General features: G+C 36.5%; 1 protein-coding gene across 4 annotated transcripts in view; it reads left to right on the top strand.

Moving 5' to 3' along the window:
- Positions 1–23,420, top strand: part of Micu3 (mitochondrial calcium uptake family member 3) — an 88,277-nt gene extending 64,857 nt beyond the window's left edge. For 3 of the 4 annotated variants that reach the window (XM_052752064.1, XM_052752070.1, XM_052752069.1), the window contains 7 exons: positions 4,830–4,925; positions 10,685–10,785; positions 11,264–11,435; positions 14,184–14,292; positions 16,511–16,668; positions 18,417–18,485; positions 20,757–23,420. In XM_052752064.1, coding sequence (XP_052608024.1) covers positions 4,830–4,925; positions 10,685–10,785; positions 11,264–11,435; positions 14,184–14,292; positions 16,511–16,668; positions 18,417–18,485 — 705 coding nt within the window. In that variant the 3' untranslated portion in view covers positions 20,757–23,420. The remainder of the gene's footprint in view (positions 1–4,829; positions 4,926–10,684; positions 10,786–11,263; positions 11,436–14,183; positions 14,293–16,510; positions 16,669–18,416; positions 18,486–20,756) is intronic. The other variant, XM_052752068.1, reaches the window with a different exon arrangement.
- The last annotated feature ends 180 nt before the right edge of the window (positions 23,421–23,600 follow it).

The following is a 23,600-nucleotide window of genomic DNA, read 5'->3' on the forward strand; positions in this document are numbered from 1 at the left end:
ATGTCTCTCAGCATAGTTAATTGGAATTCTTGTATAGTGTCTGCATTATTCTTTTTTCTAATATCTCAAATTAGATATTTTAAATACATACCATCAGTGTCTATGATAATTTTACTGTGTAGCTTGAACTGCCTTTTTGCTCTTGATTCTCCAGCCTCAGCCTCTCAAGTGCTGGGATGACAGGCTTATGCCACCACTCACGGCCATTGATGTTCATTTAGAATTACCTGCATATTTACCTTTCTTTATTCCATTTCTGTGTGGAGCTAAGATGGCTCCATTTGTAAAGTACCTGCATTCTGAGTTCTGATGCCCAGAGTCCACATCAAGGCCACGTAGGTGGGACTTATATGTAACCCCTGCACAAGGGACTGTGGGACAAGAATAGATGGGTCCCTGAAGCTCATGGCCAGCCAGTCTAAAAAACTGATGAACTCCAGGGACCGGGTCTTGTCTCAGAACATAAGGTGAGGAGTAAAGGAGGAAGGTAACTATTGTTGACGTCTGCCCTAAGCATACATACATTAATTCATGTATATTCCTGTGTACCCACCAGTCCACATGATCCATTTAACCTCACCCCTTTCTAAACCTTGTAGTCTAATAGTCATAAAATGCGTCCTCAAGAGCAAGTCCCTTTATAAATTCAAAAATAAAACGATGATTTAGCAATATAGCTCTGCCATTGAGCTTTAGCATGTCTAAGGCCCTGAGTTCAATGCACATCACAACCAAAAAGAAAAACAGTCATAACCTCTCTTTTAAAATGTCTTTATTCTAACTTAACATGTGATGATAAAATTTATACACTGGTTTTTGGCTTCTATAATTGAAATTAAAAAGGTCAACTCTGAATGTAATTATTTTTCTTTTGTAGGTAACCTGGGTCTCCTCCCAGCCCAGCTTTCCTCCCGCTTTTTATTGAATATAGATTTTTTTCTCATATAATACATCCTGATTTCAGTTTCCCCTCCCTCTACTTCTTCCAGTTCCTCCCTACGTCTCCTCATTTCCAGATTCACACCCTTTCTCTCTCTCATTAGAAAAAGTACAGCCTTTAAGGAATAATAGTAAAACATTATAAAATAAGATAAAACTAACACATCAGAATTGGACAAGAGAAACTAACAGAAGGATGTGTTAGTTTTGATAAGATCCTCTCTAGGGTGGAGTGTTTCAAGATCTCTCACTCTATCCATGATTTCTGCGTTGGGTCTCTGTGTTAGCTCCCATCTCCTGCAGGAGGAAGCTTCTCTGATGATGGTGGAGCAAAGCACTGATCTCAATGGGTACCGCAGAAGGTCATTTTAAGTCTTCTCTGTCTTTGTTTTCTGTAGTCTTGCTGCAGTGAGCCTCTGCCCTGCTTTTATCTGTGGTGAGATTTGTTGAGCTTCTAAAAGAGGAAATTATTTCCTCCCTTTTATTATTGAGAATTCACTGTCTTTACCTGCATGGTATTTCCCATCTTTCTCTGTTACTCCTTTCTGGAGCCTTCATGGACACTCGTCTTACATGTCTGTTAGCTTCTCTCTGAGAGTTTCACAGACCTGGAGAAAACTAGTCCAACACAACATTAAATTACAATTCCATGATTACTGGAGTACTTTTGTTGTTGTTTGCTTGCTTGCTTGGCACAAGTAACACAAAATGTAAAGAGAGTTTTGTTTTTGTTTGTGGGTTTAAGTATGTAAAGTATTTGTTTAGTTGTGGATGGCTTTCGGCAGTCATTATTCTGCTTATCACAGTGATAGCTCACTATCTCTAAGTCTTCTGAACTTCCTTTGACCTTCGACACTGCTCTTTCCTCCTTCTCTGCACTCCTTTCTTCCTTTCTCAGGTGTCAGTGACAAGATATTAGAGAATCACTTGAGTTGGACCCTGCTTTGACCGAAAAAAGAAAACAACTTAGAAATTCTCAAATCTGCAAAGTTTAAGAAGTTCCGTTAATACCTAGCCTCTGGGTTTTGACCAAAATATATAGATAGAGATAGATAAAGATATAGATATCAGTCAGACTTAGGAGGTAGAACATTTTGCCTGCTCCATCCTTTTTTGAAGTTCTTTTGAATAGTCCATGTATTCTTTTCTCTCTTTTAACGAAAGTCCACAGTTAACTTGTTCCACTGGTAAAGGGCTGAAAGCTGAGATAGCACAGTGAGACGTCTTCCAGAAGTCTGTACATGCTGCCTTCTGTTTATACACCCAAGCATCGGCGCTGTCTGTCTCATTACATCTTAGTGCCTGGCTACAGTTGTAATTTCCTGTCTTTCTTTAACCTGTATTCTGATATTGAATTTGCTCTACATTTCTTCCTTTTAAATTCTAGTTTGAGCTTCTTATTTACTTGAAGATAAGGGCTTTATTACAAAGCCCTACTTACATTTTTTTCTGCTATTAAATCTTCCTACTAGTTTTTCATGTTACAAAAGTTCACTCTTAATTTTATCATTAAAGTTATTCATTAAAAATTAAATACTAGCTTAAAACCAGACATATATGGGCATCAGTGAGGATGCCCAGCAGGAGGTGATCTAGCAACTATCTTTTAATTGCAATAATAATAGCTGTGAGAATATTGGATCTTCCCTCAGAAGCATTATATTTTAAAAGATGGTATAAGATAAAACAGAAAATATAGACAATCACAGCATTCTGGAAACTCATATTCTAGCATGATTTCAACTCTGGAGCTAAGTGAAGAATGAGAGAAAAGCTTTGAGGGGGGCTATATGTTGTCCTCTTTTTTAAATTGTTGCTGCCTTTTAAGCCACCACCACTACCAGTGTTGGTTAGGTCGCAAGGGCCATAGCTAGAGGGAATTCTGTTCCATCAGGCTCCAACTCTTTCTGAGTTACAAGGGAACTTAACTAAATCTCTGTACCTCTAAAAAAACCTCAAGATTCAGAGGTTAAGGTGGAATTCTGCTCTTCAGAGAGGCTGAATAGCAAGTAGCTCACCTCCTCTCCTTGCTCATGTCCTCCAAAAAGCCCTCATGATTCTCCTTGCCCCTCCTTAAAAATCCTTCTCCCCTGGCTCCTCCCTGTCACTTCCTGTCAGCTAGTTGCTGACTCAGCCTCCTGACTGCAGGTGAATTTTATTTAATCAAACACATCTTTGCTTCATTAAACAAATGTTCCAGAGCATAAACAAAAGTAATATACCTTAAAATACTATTCTATAACAGCTATAAAACTGTTATGTTTTAATATCTAAATTTTAAAGTAGTAAAGTACACAGACAAATATACATTTTAGTGTTTTTAACTGTAGGGAAGTTGAAAGGGGCAGAAAGTCTGATACTGAACCATGCAGGGTATTGCTCTAATTTCATAAATCTGGTTCTTTTCTATACACATAAAAACCTGCTAGCATGGATTCCCTAAGTTGTTTCTATTAGCTCTTATGATAGTGGCCAATAAGCCATATTTTCTAGTTTAGTGATTTTAATAAACCTTTTTTAAATTGTGTTTTAATGTTCTAAGTGACAGGTAAAATGCAAAAATGTTCAAAATAGGTCAATAAAATGAGAGTAAGTTGTTAATCTAGCATCTTTTGAGGTTATTTCTAGTTTGAGTAAGGGAAATGCACTGTGCTGCTTTTTTTAACCCAGTTTTCCCAGTGCAGTTTGTAACTGCTTATCGCCAGTTCAGTTAGAAAAAGCCGTAATGACAGATCCTTGTCCTGGGACCACACTGATACACAAGCATGTATGTCTGGTACCCATTTCCAGCTACACAATACTTTATTATCAGCAAATTATTAGCAGTGGACATGTTGTCTAGTTAATTATGAAGTATGAAGCTGGCTAAAATTAAAAAATACCTTTGAAATATTCCTAGTACATGCTATAGTTTTAATATTCCCTCCAGATTTCCTGTCTGTTTGCTTGAGACAGAATCTCACTATGTTAGTCCAATCAGACCTTGAGCTTTTAGGATCAAACAGCCTTCTGCCCTGGATTCTAAAGTATCTGGTAATATAGCCACATGCACCACACCTCACGATACCCACTTTTTAAAAGTAAGACAGAAGAAAAGAGAAAAGTTCTATTATCCTGACATAGTACATTTTTATCTCTCAGTAACCAAAAGATCTGTAAGCCTAATAACTTGAGTATTCATTGAAAGTCCAGACAGAACAGAAGCTGATTTTAATGATTTTTGTTTAGAGTTTCAGGTTAGGCTTGTAGTTTTTAACCTTAGAAATTCTATCACACCAGCCAATAATGAGATGAAAATGAGTGCCCTGCCCTTGTAAGCATTAAATGTACCTTATCTTTCATCGTAGACACAGCTTTCAAGTCCTGGGATAGGTTTACAATGTTTGATTTAAACAGTTATATATATATTTTTTACAAGCTTTGTATTAAAGTTTGTATCTACTAATATGGATAAGTTTATTTTGATTTTGTTAGTCAAACAAGATGGATGATAAAACAACTACTTTCTAATTTAGATAAGCATTTAACAGGTTACTACAAATTTATAAAGATCTCCATATACCACTTCACACAACGTGTAACTAAAAATTTTTTGTCATACTTTTGTAGAAGTTAATGTATGCCTCAACAAACAGGCAGACGAGATTGGAGAGCCTGATTCTTTTTGACATAGCCACATTGTGCTTAGAAACAGGTTATATACCATTCCATCCCTGCAAGCACCTTGGCTCTGCTAGCTTCATAATATATACTGTTGTGTACAGTAGAAAGACAATAAAGATAAGTGAATGGTCTCTCTTCTCTTGGTTAAAAGAGACATAAAGCATGTAAGTTATTGTTCACTGTGACAATTTTTTAGATTTATGATGTTGTTCCTAAAACTTCTACAGGTACTTAAAACAGATACTGAGGAACTCGTCTCCAGAAGCTACTGGGATACCCTGAGACGTAACACAAGCCAAGCGCTCTTTTCAGACCTTGCAGAGGTACAATGAAACCTCCATGTGGTCCTTGCACTAGATCCATTTTGTTAATCTAATCTTCGTTTGCTTTTAGAATCACAAGATGAAGCAAAAACAATGTACTATTTATTTTTCTATTTTTTTGCTTTTTTTAGTAAATTGATAAGTATTATGTGCCATATATAATTACTATATAGAAAGAGTATTTTAATATATTTATTATACTGATAGGAGATGCCTGTTATTATTGTCTGTGTTGATTGAACTTGTTTATTATATAAAGCATAACTTTCCAACTTATTTAAAAGGGAATAATAGTAAGTTTTAATTAAGGACCACTTCCTAGAAACTTGAAATAGTAATAGAGATTTGTAAATCCACTGAAACTATTTATCCTCCAACGTAATAGTGTTACATGAAATACTAAAATGCTTCACTTATAAAAGATGGCTGGCTCTTATGTTAGACTTTAACAATTAAACTTCCTCGACTAATAGTGAACAGTTTACCAAGGGCAGGGGTGCAGATGTATGAGATGGTGTGATATGAACATTCAGTCAAAGAGTGGAGAAGTTGTTTACCATTATATTACTTAAGATTGCCAGTCCATGTTTAAATAAAAATCCAACCAACTCAGATTCTGTTTTATTATTGTTTGAATTTGATGCTGGCAGACACTTTAGTGCTGCACTTCTCTTCCTCTATTCCTGTAGTGCCACCATCAACAGGCTTTAAATCTTAATTTTAAACTCAACATCTCATTTCTTTTCTAAACATTAACTGTATGATTCAGTGTTAGAGTGCCTGACATGCAAGTGTGAGGACCCGAGTTCAACCCTCCTGCATCCACAGAAAGGGCTGGTGCAGAGGCACATTATATACCCTTTAGTGCCAACAGTGAGGAGGAGACCGGAGGACAATTGCTGCTGCTTGCTGGCCGCAATCTAGCTGCATTGGCAAAGCCCAGGTTCATTGAGAGACCCTGTCTTAAAAAAACAAAACTAAAGTACATCACAACCATTTGTGAGTTCTTTTGCTTTTCTCTTTCTTTAAACTTTGAGGTGAAGCCTTATTTAGAGATTATCTCTGTTACTGCACTCCTACATTGTAGAAAATAAGGACTAACTATGTCACAACTTATTATAACTTCTCATGTTACTATGGATACTAGTATGATAGAATTATTTTTAGTATCTTATTTCAAGATTCAGCTGATTCAGAAGGAAAGCTTAGAAATTTACTTCTGTATTTCTTCATTACATATAATATACAACTCTTAAAATATAGGTAAATTAGATCTTAGCCTCTCGTTTTCTCATTCTGCTGTGGTGACATATTGTGTATCCTAATAAAATTTGCCTGAAGATCAGAGAACAGAACAAGCCACTAGATTAAATATAGAGGCCAGACAGTGGTGGCACACACCTTTAATCCTAGCAATTTTAATTCAAAGCCACCTAGGAGTACATGAGATTGACTCAGTCTAGGAGAGAGACAGAGCCAGGTAGTGGTGGCACATGCCTTTAATCCCAGTACTTGGGTATCACATGCCTTTAATCCCAGCACTTGAGACCTCATGCCTTTGCTTAGGAAGCACACATTCCTTTAATCCTAGCACTAAGAGGGAAGTGATATGACTGAGTGGAGAAAGGTATATAAGGCATGAGGAGACAGGAACTAAGGTCCCTTTTCAGCTAAGAAAGCTTTCCGGCCAAGGATTCAGAGGATTTCAAACAGAGGATTCCTGGAGTTGGCAAGGTGAGACATGGCAGTGGTTTGTTCCTTTGTCTCTCTGATCTTCCAGCATTTACCCCAATATCTGGCTCCGGGTCTCTATTAAAAGACCATTATAGATTTCGAGCAACATTCCATAGCAGCTTACAACTATTGGTATTTTAAGTCATAGAGAAATCATGTTTTTTAAATGACTGTAAAATTATATAAAGAAAATTTGCATATGTCACAGCTGGCACTAATTTCTGACCAAAATAATTCAGAGTACAATATGACAGGTATATAATACAGTTACTGAAATCAGTTTGTCAATACCAGTATTCTAAAAATTATTTTGATTTTTACAAATAAAATTTAATTTTTTTATGCTATAAGTTCTACTTATACATTGGATTATTCAGAAACTTCATTATATTATGTTTAAAGGTTTCCCTTTGCTGGAGATTAAGGTTATTTTCACTTTGTAATCAATAGAATTTGTTAAAAGACTATCTTAAAACTTTATTTATTTATTTTTGTATTTTTTGGTTTTCTTTGAGACAGAGTTTCTCTATGTAGCTTTGGATCCTGTCCTGGAACTCACTTTTTAGACCAGGCTGGCCTCGAACTCACAGAGATATGCCTGTCTCTACCTCCTGAGTGCTGGTATTAAAAGCATGCACCACCACTGCCCAGCAAAATTGTATAGTTTGATGAATTTATATTTTATATAAATTTTGAAATTTATAATAACTTTGGTCATGCATTTATTATTGGGCTGAGGACTGAACCATGCTAACACATACTACCACTGACCGATACCCCACTACCTCTGAACTATATCCTCTGAGCTACTTCCCAGCTGATAGAACTTTTAGCCAAAAAAAGAAGAAAATTTAGATAGTGAACTTGTGTGTAAATGGCCCATGGGGGTTTCTTTTTTTTTTTTTCCACTTTGTTATGAAAACATCTGAATTCATTTTTTACAATAAGTGCAAGAATCAGAAGGATAAAGTCTTTTATTTTTGCTTCCACCTTCTTGTAATTTATGTAAATCGCTAGGATACCAGAACACTGCTATACCTTTCAGTGGCTCCAGGGCTCAGTTTTCTTAAGGGAATGGGGTCCCCATTTGCATTTTCTGGTGTTTTGTTTAGTTTTGTTTTTTCTCTAATGTCCAGTGTTACTTATCCTCTATTGAACTGGATTACCTGGATGAGTGCAAACTGAAGCTGATAAGACTGGACCCTGAAGACTGGGAGTGAGGGTCTTCCCTGCTCAGTGAGGGCATTCCAGCAGCCTGTGTACACAGTCCTCCTCGTAGGCTAGCGCCATCCTGACTTGGGGGACGTCACAGCACTGAAGGCAGTACTACATTACTCAGGTCCCCTCACCTGTGGTGCTCCTGCAGCCTCTCAATTTGAAAATCTTGTTTGAAGTTTATACAGATTTCAGTAACAAAGAAGTAAACATGTACCATGTAACAGTCTTTTTTTCCCCATTATCTTTGGAAATTACTTTCGTTTTGTCATCTAAGTCATATTTCAACTTCTTAAACTTGACAAAAATAAGTAAAACATGATGACAATAGATTATATGAAAACAATTTTCAACTAAGAAACAGGAAAAATCCTGCTCCATTTCTCTAGCTTCCAGACAGGTGCACTGGTGTTTCTGCCTACTCTTAAGCTCAACTTGAGCATGCCTCCAAGATCTCTGCAACCACCCTGTTTACAGCTGAGCTCTTCAGAGCAAAATAAATTGATTGGGTTAGACTATACAAAAATCATAAAAGTACATATGATTAACATCAGTTGATTTTCCCAGTGATATTTGCACCTGTGACTACCAAGAGGAACATGTGTACACTTTATTTATCTTCATAGTGTAGCATTCGCCTCCAGGTTGTTATGGACAAGATTGTCAGTGAAGTCGATACCTCTGATTTGAAATCCTGTCCTTTTCCCACTAGAACAGTCTACCTCCTCCACCCAGTTACTGATGAATTAGTGTCTTTCAGGGTTACTCTTTCCTTGCTTGGGACACTGAAAGAAGGGCTGGTATCTCCCTCATTATTTGACATTCATAATATGCTTTTCAAACAAATATTTTTAAGATAGTATGCAGTACTCAGCTACCTGTATTATTTTCTCCACTAACAACCGGATGGGGCTCTTAGCCAATCTTCAGGGACATTGTAGCATAGTAGGACTTTCTTCAGGGATTTGGACCACTGAGGATGCTTTGGACTTCTCTGTAAATTAAAATGAGAATGGGTACTAGGGTTCTTTCAAAGTATAAGGAAGCTGTATACTGGAGACCAGTAAGAAAATCCATACTTAATTATTAAAAAATGGGTAATTACTGAAGAATTTAAATAATTTTAACTTATTTCAAGTACAGATTCTCTACAAGATAAGAGTTTTTGGCATTTTGAGGGGAGTGTTGGATTTGGGTTTGGATTTAGTTTTTTGGAATAGGGTTTCATACAGCACCAGCTGGGCTGGAACTCAGTAGGTGGCTAAGGCTGGCCTTGAATTCTTGATTCTCCTGTCTCAGCCTCCCAAGTTCTGGAATTAAAGTCATGTGCAGTCACACCTGGCTCACTTTTGAAGAAAGACATGAATAATCCAAGTAGCATGGATCACTTTTTAGAAAGCACTTTAATGGAGTGAAAGAGGAACATCTAAGAGGGGAAGTAGGCAATCTAATTCTGCCACTAATTCTGTCCAAGAGAAAGGAAGTGAGATCCGACTAATGTTGACAACTAGAAGAACTACCTTTGTGAAAGACAGGGGAGAGCATTTTGAGGAATCAAATTAATATCAAAATGTACCTTGTGGATGATGAGTGAGACACAACTGCCACGAGACCCATCTCTTTTAGAAAATCATTCTGCTTCGTAACTTCTGCTCAGTGCTATTTCAGCTCCTCACCTTCGGTGCCATGCACAACTGCTTACTAATATTGAAAATGGTGGCACTGCCTCCTTTCCTTACGCTTCCTGTGAGTTGTAATCAGTTGAATTTCCTGACCTGTGTACTTGAATCTATAAAGACAAAGTAGATAGGGAAGGAGAAGAAGAGGAAAAGGCTAACGAAGCCCTGAAGTGGGAAGTTGAGTAAAGTAATTCCATTATGTGAGGCCATAATCAGACACATTAGGAGTGTGTGTGCTGAGACACAGTTTAGTAAGTTGAGTAAAGAATGGAAATCCTGCGCAATTAACTTCTTGACCATTCAAAAAAATTACATCATGCTTTGTGTTGAAAAAAGTATAGTGATAAATTACTACTCTAGTTCCTCTTTCTAAAAGCAGTATCACATTTTTAAAATCAGTTGTGACATAATATATATGGTTAGAAGAAGCTGTTTTATGAAAGTTTGGGTTCATTCCCTGTCATCTCCGTATAGTCAGTATTTTTGGAGAATATCTGTCTTTTGAATGAATTTTTCAGGTTGTTTAGAAAAAAAACCTAACTACTTAAATAAAAGCAGCATAATTAAATGATGTCTAAGTAACTGAACTATTTTATATAATATAAAGTGTAGGTACCCTATGTGCATAATAATTTCAGATAGAATACTTTTAAAATATAACTATGACTTTAACATTTTCGAGAATAAAGATCAGTATTGCTCAAATTTCTGTTTTTAAAATTTGACCACTTTTGTTAGTTATATTCATAGTTACATTCATGATTATAGCCTTTGCTCTTCATTCTAATGTTTGTACATTACATTCTTGGTTTTTTAGGTGTTTTTATTTTTATATGTAAAAGTGTTTAGCCTGCATGTATATATGTGTACCATGTATGTGCCTAAGTCTGTGGAAATGAGAAGAAGGTTTTAGATGCCCTGGGACTGGAGTTGTGGGTGGTTGTGAGCCACTTTGTGGTTGTTGGGAACCAAATCTGGGTCCTCTAGAAGAGGAACAAGTGCTCTTAACCACTGATCCATCTCTCCAGCCCCTCTTGATTTATATTTTGATAAAATTCTTGGAGGGATATTGAGTATCCTGCTTTGCTTTGTTTTTTCTTTTTATTGCTAATTTTAAATTATGTTTTTAAGCGTGCTGATGACATCACAAGCTTAGTAGCAGACACTACACTTCTGGTACACTTTTTTGGAAAGAAAGGAAAAGCTGAGCTCAACTTTGAAGATTTTTATAGGTGAGCTAAATTTCTGTTGAAAAATGATTAGACTGCTAAAGTCAAGTGATCTTGGGAAATCATCTAGTACAGTGATACTGTGCCACTCTGGTCTTAACAGAAAATACTCCATGTCCTATCCACTGGTACTGCTCTCTCTGGTTATATTTATCATATATAGTTACTGAAAAATAAAAACAAGGACATATGGATTATTATAGCTTGTGTATTTAGAAGAAAATTCCTCAGTATCAATAAGCCACAGTAATAATGGCCAGCATCATTTCTACCCAACAAGGTGCTGTTAATCATTTTGCAGATGGGCAGGCTCAGGCCCCAAGAAAGAAGTTATATGTTCAGGTAACACAGTCACTGAGCAGTAATTCCTCAGTGTGAAGTTTTGAGCCATTATATAGTTAAATTATGTCCATGTAACCTTTTCTAGGACAGTAAACATTTGATCATTTAACCTTGTTCATTTTTCATTATTTTATCACAGATTTATGGATAACCTACAAACAGAAGTTCTAGAAATAGAATTTCTTTCCTACTCTAATGGAATGAATACTATCAGTGAAGAGGATTTTGCCCATATTCTTCTACGGTATACTAATGTGGAAAATACATCAGTATTTTTGGAAAATGTGCGCTACAGTATACCTGAAGAAAAGGTGTTTAACCCCTTATGTTTATTTTGTTACATCCATTATATTGAAACACATTATCCAGTAAATGGCATTTTTATAGACTGATTAAATAATTTTATTAATTTAGCTTCTCTGTGAATTAAAAACTATTTTTGGATATATTTCATTCTTTCCCTCTGTATCCCAAGGACTGTTAATCTTGAATTCAAGTAGAGATCAGTATTCTTAAAAATACTGAAAAATCTTTAAGACTATTTGTTTTTTCAAGTTATGACTGTTGTTATTTTTCAAGAGAATTCTGGTGAGTTAGTTATTTTGACTAGTATGGAAACATGTAAGGCAGCTGATATTGACATTATTCCTGTCACCCTCTGCTCATTTGGATAGCACCACTAAAAAAAGGTCATTCGAAAGGTGCCATTGCTGAGTGAATGATCTTATCTGCATTTGAAGTGAGGCTTTTCAACAAGTTTGGATGCCGTGAATGGTTAAGAACCCAGGACAACTCCTTGTGTATTTGCTTGGTAGCCAATGTGCTGTCAGCCCTTTTGAGCAGTTGCATTATCTAGTGGTGTTAGAATGCTTCATTGCAACCAAATAGAAACTGCTGTCACAAGTATCCCTTTAAGCCTGGGATGTTTGGGATCGATTGCCTTCTGTTTGTTTATGGACGGATCAGGTTAAACTGTTCAAGGAAACTTGCAAATAGTTTGAGTTTGTTTATAGAGTGGACACACTGTGACAGTGTTAACAATTCTCAGACTGCTCTAAGGAATGAAAAGGAAAAAAAAAAGCTTGATGCATTTGGCTATTACTTTACATTATCTTTTAATCAAAGGACTTTTATCTGTTTTACCCATTAAACTGGATTTTTCTAACCAGTAGATAATTTCCTTGAAATAAAAATCATAAATTATGCTATTCAAGCTATATAATATTATATAGGACTTTTAATCTATTTGTTTTCTTTTTCTAAGGGAAACATGAAAAACTAATTCAGAAGATCAAATTGCAGGATGACCTTATAGAAACTTTTCATAGTTTTTTTACAATTAATTTTTGTATCTAAAATTATTTCAAAATAAAAAAAATCTTAAGTTAAATTCAGCTTTTCTATAAGCCTAATTTGTGGAAGTATCTCTGCAATTCTTATCACATGATGATAGCTTGTTCTGGATTCTTCTGTCATCTCTCAGAACAATCTTGCAGACATTGGCATATTTCTTTTGGAAAAGGAGGAACTAAGGACTCTGGCCACTTGTCCACTCAAACCCAAGATTCTCTAAGCAAGTGATTCTTCTACTGTACTCTACTGAAATCTTTCCCTTCCATCCACCCTCATCCTCTTCCCCCCAGCAACAGAAAAGAAAGACAAGCTGATACCTGAATGGCACTTAACATTTCTAAACTAATTTCATTTTCATTCACAGATATTAAATATAAGGCCTTATTCAAGGCACAAATGATAAAATGACAAGATAGGCAAATCCCTCTTCAATTGAAATATATTTTACTAGAAAAACAAAATAAGTAAACAAAAAGAGCTGTCCTTCCAAATAAAGAGAAATGCTATGAAAAGGGATATGGAGACTAAAAGGAAGGCAGGCCGTTAGAGTTCTTCTGAAGTAGCTTTGAACAGAGCCTGTTACTAATGAGCTGTGCAAAAATCGGACAGAGAGTACTTTAGACGGGAGAGCAATAAATGGCAAGGGCCTGGGGACAGAGCAAGCTTAGTTTACTTAAGAAAAGGCTTTGACATTTCATAAATAACCAGGAAAACAGCAGGTGACGAGAAGGGAGAGTTAGACACGTGTCGGGTCTGATAGAACTCAGGAAACTAAAAAAGGGGCCTTAGATGTCATTCTAATGGTGATACTAAGAGTAAATAGAAAGCTGTCACCATGCTTATAAATTGTAATGTTGGGGGTCTGGAAAACTACCTTCCTCATTCGTTCCCTGGCCACCCAGCACTTCCTTATTGATGCTCCTCTTCACTTACCCCTGCAGTCAAAGCTAGGATTTGGGAAGCTGGAACTGTTGGCTCTGTGCTTTTTTTTTTTCCCTGTATATTTCTTGATTACTTAAATTTTGCTGATTATATCCAAACTTGAGATGCATTACTTTTATTTCAAATACTGTTCCTATTTAACTGAAGTAAAACCATTGGTAGAACTGCAGCCATGAACCATCCCAGAACAGGTGGTTCTGAGCACACTCCTTCATTGTTTTGTGCCCTCCTGTGTTGGACCTCTCAGTGCCTTCCTCTGCAATCACTGCACTTCCCCCTGGTGACTTGGCTGCATTTGAATGACTGAACAGGTTCAATCAATGACAATTGATGCTTCATCAACATCCTAATTTGTGTATTCTCATTATAAACCTATTGACAGCCCGATGTGGAATCATGTGAAAGAATATATACACAAAGCAAGCATGTTTTTATGGGTTTCTTATAGGTTTAGGAAATGGTGTTTAGAGGATTATCATAATTGGAACTTTTCCAGTCATTTTTATTGAAGCACTTTTTGAAACTTGGTGTTAACAGGGCAATGTCTTAAAACAGTTTACTATTAACAGAGGAGCAGCACTACCCAATAGAAATAAGTCTGAGTGAGTCCTGCAGTTTATTTAAAGAAATTTTTCCAAGTATGCCTGGAGTGCTTGCTTATGAAATACATTACAGATCCTAATGTTTCCCTCTATTAAGTATGTTGCACTTATTTTAATACATTTGTCAATACTAATTGTTTCACATTTACTTTTCCAAAATAGGGCATCACATTTGATGAGTTCAGGTCATTTTTCCAATTTCTGAACAACTTAGAAGACTTTGCAATAGCCCTCAATATGTATAACTTTGCAAGCCGTTCTATAGGACAAGGTAAGAAATCATTCTTCAAAATTTGAAAGTCAAAATGTCCCTACCTTGTTCCCAGAGACTTTGGAAGAGGCTAGTGAGGGATGTTTGATCGTGCATCAGCTTACCTGAAAGTCTGGTTTTATAATTTCTGTGGGAAGTCGGTGCTGAAATTTAAAAGTATGCAAACTCTAGGGGAATGTGCTGTTTTCTTACTGGGTTTATTTTTGCCCTTTAATTTCATGTTATGAGGAGGAACTAATAATGTGTATTGTAAAAGGTCTAAGAAGAAACCTTGCAGCTACTTGGTAACATCAGGGAACACATGGCAGCCTGTAAAAGCTGCTGCTGGCCATTCACCAGCTCCACAAATTCTCACTGATCTTTGCCTAATCAGAAACCAGAAATACATGAGCAGAGCCACTTAGCCTTTAACTTAAATTAACGAATTTTTGAGACTGATATATAAAATTGATTACCTTTTTTTAATTTTCAAAGAAACACATCTGTCATATAACTTCAAATATTGATGTCTTCAGGACTACCTCACCCCTTGCTCATGTGTTGACTAAAAAGCTAAATCCTTTTTCTAGGATTCTCTCCCTTGTAACCACATCCTTATTGAAACTTCTTGCTGAGTAGGGTCTGATTGTGTCTTTAAGGCAACTTTACCTGTCTCTGCCAGAATCTACTGTGTTAGATCTCAAATTATAGTCTTTAGTTTTTTTATTCTCAAATTCTAGGGAAAAGTCAAACTACACCCCCTAAACATTAATGATAATTACTTCTCTCAAAAGCATAGAAGGGGTAGGAGCATTGAATCATGAGGGCCTGGATTCAAATTGCCTGTTTCAAAAACACTCAACACCCACATGTTAATGTCTTTTGTATAGCCTCATTTTATTCATTTAAGAGAAACCTGAAAATTTTTTTATATTTCATTCTTTCTCTAAACTATATGCTCAAACATTGGAAGGCATGTCTTCACAAATGATGTATTTTATCACAAATTTTATATATATATATATATATATATATATATCCACAAATTATATATATGACATAAATATTTATATCACAAATGATATAAATATATCATATATTTAATAAGTAGTATATGTTACTAGAATAATATATCCTTTAAAAGAAATTAGGTGCTTTCTTATTTTCTAGAACTAGGAAAAAAGAAAATTTTTATTGTGTCTCTTTTTCAAATGTATGGAATAATATCTTTTGCCTTTGTTGCTATTGGCACATCAATTCAGGCAGTTACTTCTTAAAAGGTATTTGCAGGCTGGGCGGTGGTGGTGCATGCCTTTAATCCCAGCACTCAGGAGGCAGAGGCAGGTTGGTCTCTGTGAGTTTGAGGCCAGCCTGGTCTACAGAGCTAGTCCAAGACAGGCTCCAAAGCTACAGAGAAACCCTGTCTCCAAAAACCAAAAAAAAAAAAAAAAAAAAAAAAGGTATTTGCAGTAGCCACCTAAGTGGCATTCCTTCCGCTAGCTAGTCCTGAAACACATGGAAGACTCCCCTCAAACAGAAATGAACCTTTCTTTGGTATAACAGCTGTGGAAAACTTCAGGTTTCCCAATTGTCTGTTGGAGAGTGGACAGGTTCCTGACCTCACCGTCTATGCAGCGGCCCCCAGTGCTCTGTTCTCCCTCACCAGGACATCCCATTGTCAACACACTCTGCAGTCTCTGCTCCCTCACAGCACAGGTTCCTTCAGTTCTCTCATGTCCACTGCTGAAACCATCCTCCCTTTGGGGCTTAGCTCAATGCATAATCATAGCCTTTTGAAATCACTCCCTGCCCCTTTCTCCCTCCTCCCTCGTCCACGCTGTAGACAGAATTAATCTCTTGTCTCTAAATTCTCAAGAGCACTTTTCCAGAATGTTTTGTGGGATCCTGTGTAATGGTTATATCTGCCAATCTTGTCTCCCACCTGAACTGTGTCTTGGGAATTATTTATCCTAACAACCTCTAAAGTGTCTCTTGCTGACAGTAGCTGCTCCTCAACATTCATTGATTGACAGTGTATTAATAACCATAGAGCCCCGCCTCGTTCATTAAACCACAGTGTCTTCTTTTTCCCTGAAAGACTGCACGCTTAGTGGAAGTCATGTGCTGTCTACCATCGTGGCTCATGTTTAGGAACAAAACAAAACTTGTTACTGCCTTTGCAGTAATGGGCATCATATACTAAAAAAGATCCTGCATTTCCTTTGGGACTCTTATCCAGATGAATTTAAACGTGCTGTCTATGTAGCTACGGGACTGAAACTTTCCCCACATTTGGTCAACACCGTCTTCAAGATTTTTGATGTGGACAAAGATGACCAGTTAAGTTATAAAGAATTCATTGGAATTATGAAAGACAGACTCCATAGAGGATTCCGGGTAAGTCTGCAGATTTCAAGCCTATTGATAATCCTGTTTAACTCTTAAGTTCAAAAAGAATTTGTGACATTTTAAGGTTATAAACATTAAATGGTTTTTTAACTAAGATTATATAGGCCTTACCTACTTTAAAAACAATGCAAGGTGATAAAAGATAATTTTTATTTTATTTTTTTACCTAAATTTTTTTCATTTTACATAAAACCACAATTCCCCCTCTTTCCCCTTCTCCCACTTTCCCCCAACTCCCCCCACTCCCATCCACTCCTCATGGGGGGTAAGGCCTCCCTTGGGGAGTCAACACAGGCTGGCATACCAAGTTGGGGCAGGACCAAGCCCCTCCCCCCTGCGTCAAGGCTGAGCAACATATCCCACCATAGGAAAAAGATAATTTAAAATATATATAGATATCTATATATATTATTTTTAACTCTTTTTTCAGGTTTTTGGGTTTTGTTTGTTTTGGTTTGGGGTTTTTTTTGGGGGGGAGGGTGTTGAGACGGGGTTTCTCTGTATAGCCTTGGCTGTTCTGGACCTCACTCTGTAGACCAGTCTGGCCTCGAACTCACAGAGATCCACCCATCTCTGCCTCCCTAGTGCTGGGACTAAAGGTGTGCACCACCGGCGCCCATTTACTTGATTTTTATATTCAGTTAGGGAACGTCTGTTGCTGTTTGGGGGAAGGGCATTGCCAGTTTTTGTCATTTTCATGTAATCCTCTCATTGGCTTCAGACTTGGGAGCTAACAGGAAACTGTCCTTGTTGCACACTGGATGTTTCCGTCAGGAAACTGAGGCTCTTAAGTCACTGTGTACACACTCCTATGAATAAAATAAACTGGAAATAATTTTTCCTGTCTATTTTTCCTGTTGACGTACTAATAAATGACAGAAGATCATCTTCCCTTTTCTAAAAAACTCTTTTTAAAATTTCAACTATAATGTGGCTTAATAAAGGCTTACACTGCTAACATACTTAATGGACATTCCAGAAATAGAAGAGGAAAAATCCTTTTAAAATTAACAGCTGCTGTAGTCAGTCAGAGATAAACATTTGAAGTATATAAATCCATGTATAGAAAAAAGAAAGATTATCACTTAGAAATTGTAATTCAAACATTTGTTTAATGACTTCCTGTCCAAGCTGTCTTGGAGAAGATGCTGTTGTACTTAAGTGCCACCTAGTGGTAGCTTGTTAACATTTCACATGACACTACAGACACTTGTAAGGATGTACATAGAAATCCATTTCTCTCTCCTCAAAAATAGCCAGGTTCAATTTAGTATGGACCCCACTGTAAGCCTGGGCACAGCTTTCCCTCCAAGTACCATGCGTCTCACTCTGTTCACTAATCTGCATGTGCCTATGTTCCCATAGTGTTTTACTAGTATTTGCCCATTTGTTACATGAACACATTATAGCGCAATTATCTTAATCCAGTTAATATAATCTTTCACTTCTTTGTAGTGTGAGGCATCTAAATCTATTTTTAAGCAGCTTTGAAATACACATGGTTATTAGCTATGGTCACCATTCTATGCAATTGATCTTGAAAATGCATTTTTCCTGTGTGACTGGAATTTGTACCTATGGTTCACTTCTTCCTGTGTCTGCAAACCTTCCCAGCCTCTGAAAACCAGCATCCTGCTCTGTGTGCATAAGTTTGGCTTATAGATTCAACATATAAATTAAATTATACTGGATCTCTCTCATGTACATGTGCACATTTGTAATCCTTTATTCCACAGGGTTATAAAACAGTCCAGAAGTATCCGACCTTCAAATCCTGCCTGAAAAAAGAACTTCACAGCAGATAAGTATGTTAACTTGGGTTTATTCTAATTTCCCAGTAATAATTGAGAAAAGATACATTTTTGTAGCATCTAAACAATAGATGGAAAGGGATTAGGGTTAGGGCTCAGTGGTTGAGCACACATTAAATCCCATGTTCCACAAGAGAAGAATATAGCTGAAAGAAATGTAATTGTCACCTACAATTTGGTGGCGACAGAGAGGGTGTCGTGGTTTAAAAACTGTATGTTCAGGAGCTGAGGACATAGCTTTGTTGGTAGAGTGCTCACCTGGCGTGCATAAGGCTCTGGCTTGATCTCCGGAATCACAGGCGTAGTGGTGCATGGCCCCTTCTCCCAACATTGGAGGTAGAAGCAGGAGAGTCAGAAATTCAGGGTCATCCTCAGCTACATATCCAGTTCCAAGCCAAGCTGGGATATGTGAAAGACTGTCTCAAGAAGGAAAAAGGAAGGAAGGAAGGAAGGAATTTTTTATGTTAAGTTTGTAGCTCGGTCCCTGTGCAGGTACAATACTCTGTAATAAATTAGCACCTAGGGAATTGGTGTTAGTTTTTTGAGGGAGCGTGGTTCTAAATGTTGCCACAAAAATGGCAGCTTTACTTTTAAAGAATGAGCTTAGGTGTGTGGCACTATGCTGAGCATTGTTCTGACTTAATTCTCACACATGGATCTGTTTCTCTCCCTTCTTTGCATTGCTGAGAATCAAACCTAGTGCCTTGGGCGTGCGAGGCACCACTCTGCCACTGGTTCTCTTCCCGAGCCCTTGGCTCTTGTGGTCTTGAAGTCATGATCTTCTTGCTTCTGCTTTCAGAGTACATGGACCATAGGCCTTAACAGCTGTGCCCCTGAGTCATTCAGGAAGTCAAAAGAAATATCTCAAACTTGTAGACTCCCAGAATCAAGATTGGTTTTGATTTTAAGTATCAATAATAACTGTGTAATTTTGGTCAGTCATTTTAGGTTCCCATGATGGAGGTTTTGCTGCTCATTTAGAATGAGAATATGTTCTTATGTATATTTCTAACTATTTCCCTCAAGCTTAAACCTTTTATGTTTCCCCAAGTGGCTCCTCATGGTACTGGTAAACAGTTTTTAAGAGAAAAAACAAGTTACTTTGTGTCTTTATGTTTCCACGGCTGTGATAAAGTACTTCAGTAAAAGCAGTTTAAGGGGGAAAGGTTTACTCTGGCTTACGATCTAAGGGTACTCAGTCCCTCCTGGCAAGAAGGCAGCAGGAGCGTGCAGCAGCTGCTCACACCTCCTCCGCAGTCGGAAAGCAGAGAGCAGTGACCTTACTGCTGCTCACTGCCCTGCCCCATTTATAGGTTCAGAGTCCCAGTCGGAGCGGTGAATCCTCCCATCTCCAACCATGCAGTCCATACCACTCCCGCAAGCGTGCCCAGAGGCTTTTCTCCTTGGGTGATTTCAGGTTCTCTCAAGTTGTCAACACTAACCAACCATCACACTTTGTCAACTTTGAGAAACGTCAAAGAAATGGCCACATTACTATGTTCCTCATAGATTTATCAGCTTTCACTATGCTGCTATTAGTTTTTGTCTTTCTACAGAGAAACTGCAGTATGAGTGTTTTGTGGGGTACTTTGGAGGCCTAGTATTATATGGAATCCACTTTGGGAAGCAGTGGTCCAAGACATTGAGAGCCAAGCAGGCTTATTTATCTGTTAAGGTAACTTGTGATGTAGCTACCTAGAAGGTCGTCCATACTTCTATTTTAAGAAACTGTGTACTGCCTTACGGAACAAGAACAACTCACTGAAAAATGAGTACCATCTCATTTATACATCTCTGTATATGGTGTCCCCATCATACTTGTGATGGCATCACACGGACCCTACTGGTAATATGTATTAGTGCGTAGAACCATAGATGAAAATGATTACCTAAATCTATGCCTTTCTGAAACTGAGTACTAAAGAAGTGTCTTAACAAACTATGCACTGGGGCCAGTGAAATGTCTTAGTGGATAAATGCACTTGGCCCAAAGCCTGACAACTTGAACCCACATGATGGAAGGTGATAACAGACTCCCACATGCATACATTCACATGCTGCCCCCATGCACAAGTATGAATAGATAAATACAGTTTTTAAAAAGCTATGAACTTTTAAATACTTTATTTTTATATTTTATATGCTCAGTTTTTAATTAGATGCCTGACTGCTTCATGTAATTTTTGTAAAAATTAGATTAATGTCATTACCTTGAGTTATATTACATAACTATTGCTTTGGCATTGTGGGTTTTTTTTTAACTAGATCCTCCTAAAACAAAGATTGAAGGATTATGATCTATGTGACAAGGCAAGAAGCAAGTTTCTGAGTATGGATCCAAGTGTGAAGTCAGAGCATGCAGAAAATAAAGGGAAAGTGAAACACTATGAAATTACATTTTTTTTCCTTAAACTGAGTTTGTCAATGTGAAACAGAGGAGAATTGAATCTTCTAATTACAAGGTTTAACCCTGGGTTTGATCCCTAGTGCCACCAAGAGAACACTTACTGCAGATGCTGAATATGATCAGTTGACCTTTCACCTTGACTGATGGAAGTCTGAACTTTTTCATTCCCTTCACAAGTACATGGGTAGTCCCAGTAACTGAGAATGTATTTAGATATCTATTTATTTATTAGAAATGTCTTTATTTCAAAAGAATTTATGAATGATAGAATATAGATAGCTTAAAAACAGAAACACATTTTCTTCTGGTTTGGACTGTGAACCTGTTTTCAGGCAATGAATATTGCTTCCGACTTGTCTTACGGCCCTTAGACTTGTTCGTAAGTCCCTGTTATTTACCTTGTATTTAATTACACTGAAGTAATTTCAGAAAACAAGTGAAAATTTACTAGATAATATGATGGTTTACATTGTACTTTCAACTTTTAAAAGTACTTATGTAATATACATTGTTGGATTTGTGTAAATTTTTGTTTGTTTTTGCTCTTCTTTATGTGCTTTGTTTTATTTCTGTACCAAAGTCAACAGGATTTCAGGTATTTTATTTAAAAAAACAATTTAGATTTTTTTTTTTTAAAGAAAGCATAGTGATCACAGGCTGATGCTAGAAGCCAGGACAGTGGTAGTAGTAATTACCATGGGGTAAACGTGGTGCTGCTCCTAATTGCAAGTAGAATATATGGAAATAATATTAGTAATATACTGGATATTATTAACATATGTCTATAGCATCAAAACTAATATAAATTATTTAGAAGATTGATGTACATTTAATAGGTAGAAGATAATCTTTTGTTTCTTGCAAAAGGACCACATGCAAAATTGATCCAAACAGCCAGTAGTGATGAATCATTTATATATAACTCATTATGTCGAAATGTCTTAAAAGGGAAAATAAAACTTTCTATTGGAAAAACCTACTTGAGAAACTGGCCAAGACAGTTACAACTCAAGGCCTGCCTGGGCTGTAACACAAGCTCAAGGCACTTGGGCAACTTAGAAGAACCCTGCCAAAAATAAAAATGCTGGGGAAATAAGTAGCTGGCAGAGTACTTGCCTACCATGTGTGAGGCCTCAGGTGTAATTCCCAACACTGCAAACAAAAAAATTTTTTTTTTCAGAGCTGAGGACCGAACCCAGGGCCTTGTGCTTGCTAGGCAATCGCTCTACCACTGAGCTAAATCCCCAACCCCACAAATTTCTTAAAAATAAGAAAGGAAGGAAGGAAGGAAGGAAAGAGGAAAAAGAAATATTAGATTTTTCACATTAAAAAAGAATTTTAGAATACTTAATAGAACTTTGGCTACCTGATAAAATTGGTTTATACAAAGGTATTATAAAATAAAGCAATGAGTTTAAGTTAATATATTTATATATTGCATGTATTATGTTATTAATCTAATTTCTAAAAGATTAATATATTCATTTATCTTCTTCCATAAGACTTATTTAGTATAGATTGCATACACTCCAACCATTACTTTCTTTTGCATATGAAAACAGGAAACACTGGCTTTATTTTTCTAAGTTATTGACTGTGAACTTGATCTGCATCAGCTTATTTATAAAAGTAATGTTATTTCGGTGTTATTAGTATTGATTGATTTTGTGTTTTTTAGACTTTTCCACATTCTTTGTCTGGTATTATTTATTGCACCAATATAAAAATATAATGTACAAAATAGTATAGTATACTTATTTAATTTCACCTGCTTTGAAATTTTAGTCATTTGATGTCTAGACTGAGATGTCTACCTACCTACTCATTTATCATGCCTCAGGCCTGGAATGTTCTTGGTAATATATGAAATGTAAAATAATTGAAAAAGTAAAAATTAGTCTTTGGCATTTATCATAAATAAATGGAAACCTTGTTAATATGGACTAAAAATTAAATAACCTATTTAAAGATCCTTTATAAGTCTTGTCATTGTCCCAAGGAAATAACACCCATAATATAAGCATAGTCACTATTCTTTATTGCTTTATTGTGAATGGGTCGGTTTACAAGGTGGCAAGATAATATAAAAATGAAAATAAATAAAATATTCTGATGAATTAATATGGTAAGAGAATAGTGAATTACAATGATTCCCTGTGTATCATTCAAACATTTTTGTCTATAAAATGGAGGTAGAAATATCTCACTGGGGTGTTGGTTACATCAACTGAAATATTTTGAATGTTTTGCAAATAATGCACTAAATACACATATGTTAGCTTCAATTTTTTCCTCTACAAATTATACAGATTTGACAAACATTAAACTCTACATAAAATTTTAGTGTTATGCTTCTTAAAGAAAGTCTACATGATAAATGATACTTGGTACTTTTCAGAATAGTTTATAATAAATTGTTGTAGCTTGAAGTCTGATTGTTACTATAAATCTTAATTTTAAAGCTACATGTCTTACATTGTTGTATTATCTTAAAATAAATGTACCTTCTTTGAACCAAGAAACATTGGAGTTTGCTATTGTGTATATCAGTGAACTAATTTCTTTCTGAAAGTATTATTTCCTAACTTGGGAATCTTTGTGAGTTACCACTGATCTTAAATCCACTTCCATAGTTTTCCATGCCATCAAATTGAACTTACAAATACCTCTGTAGATAAGTAAACTGCAGAGTCTTGGAGCCC

Source organism: Peromyscus californicus, unplaced genomic scaffold, assembly GCF_007827085.1.
Source record: "Peromyscus californicus insignis strain IS unplaced genomic scaffold, ASM782708v3 Scaffold_23__1_contigs__length_62951481, whole genome shotgun sequence".
Lineage (NCBI taxonomy): Eukaryota > Metazoa > Chordata > Mammalia > Rodentia > Cricetidae > Peromyscus > Peromyscus californicus.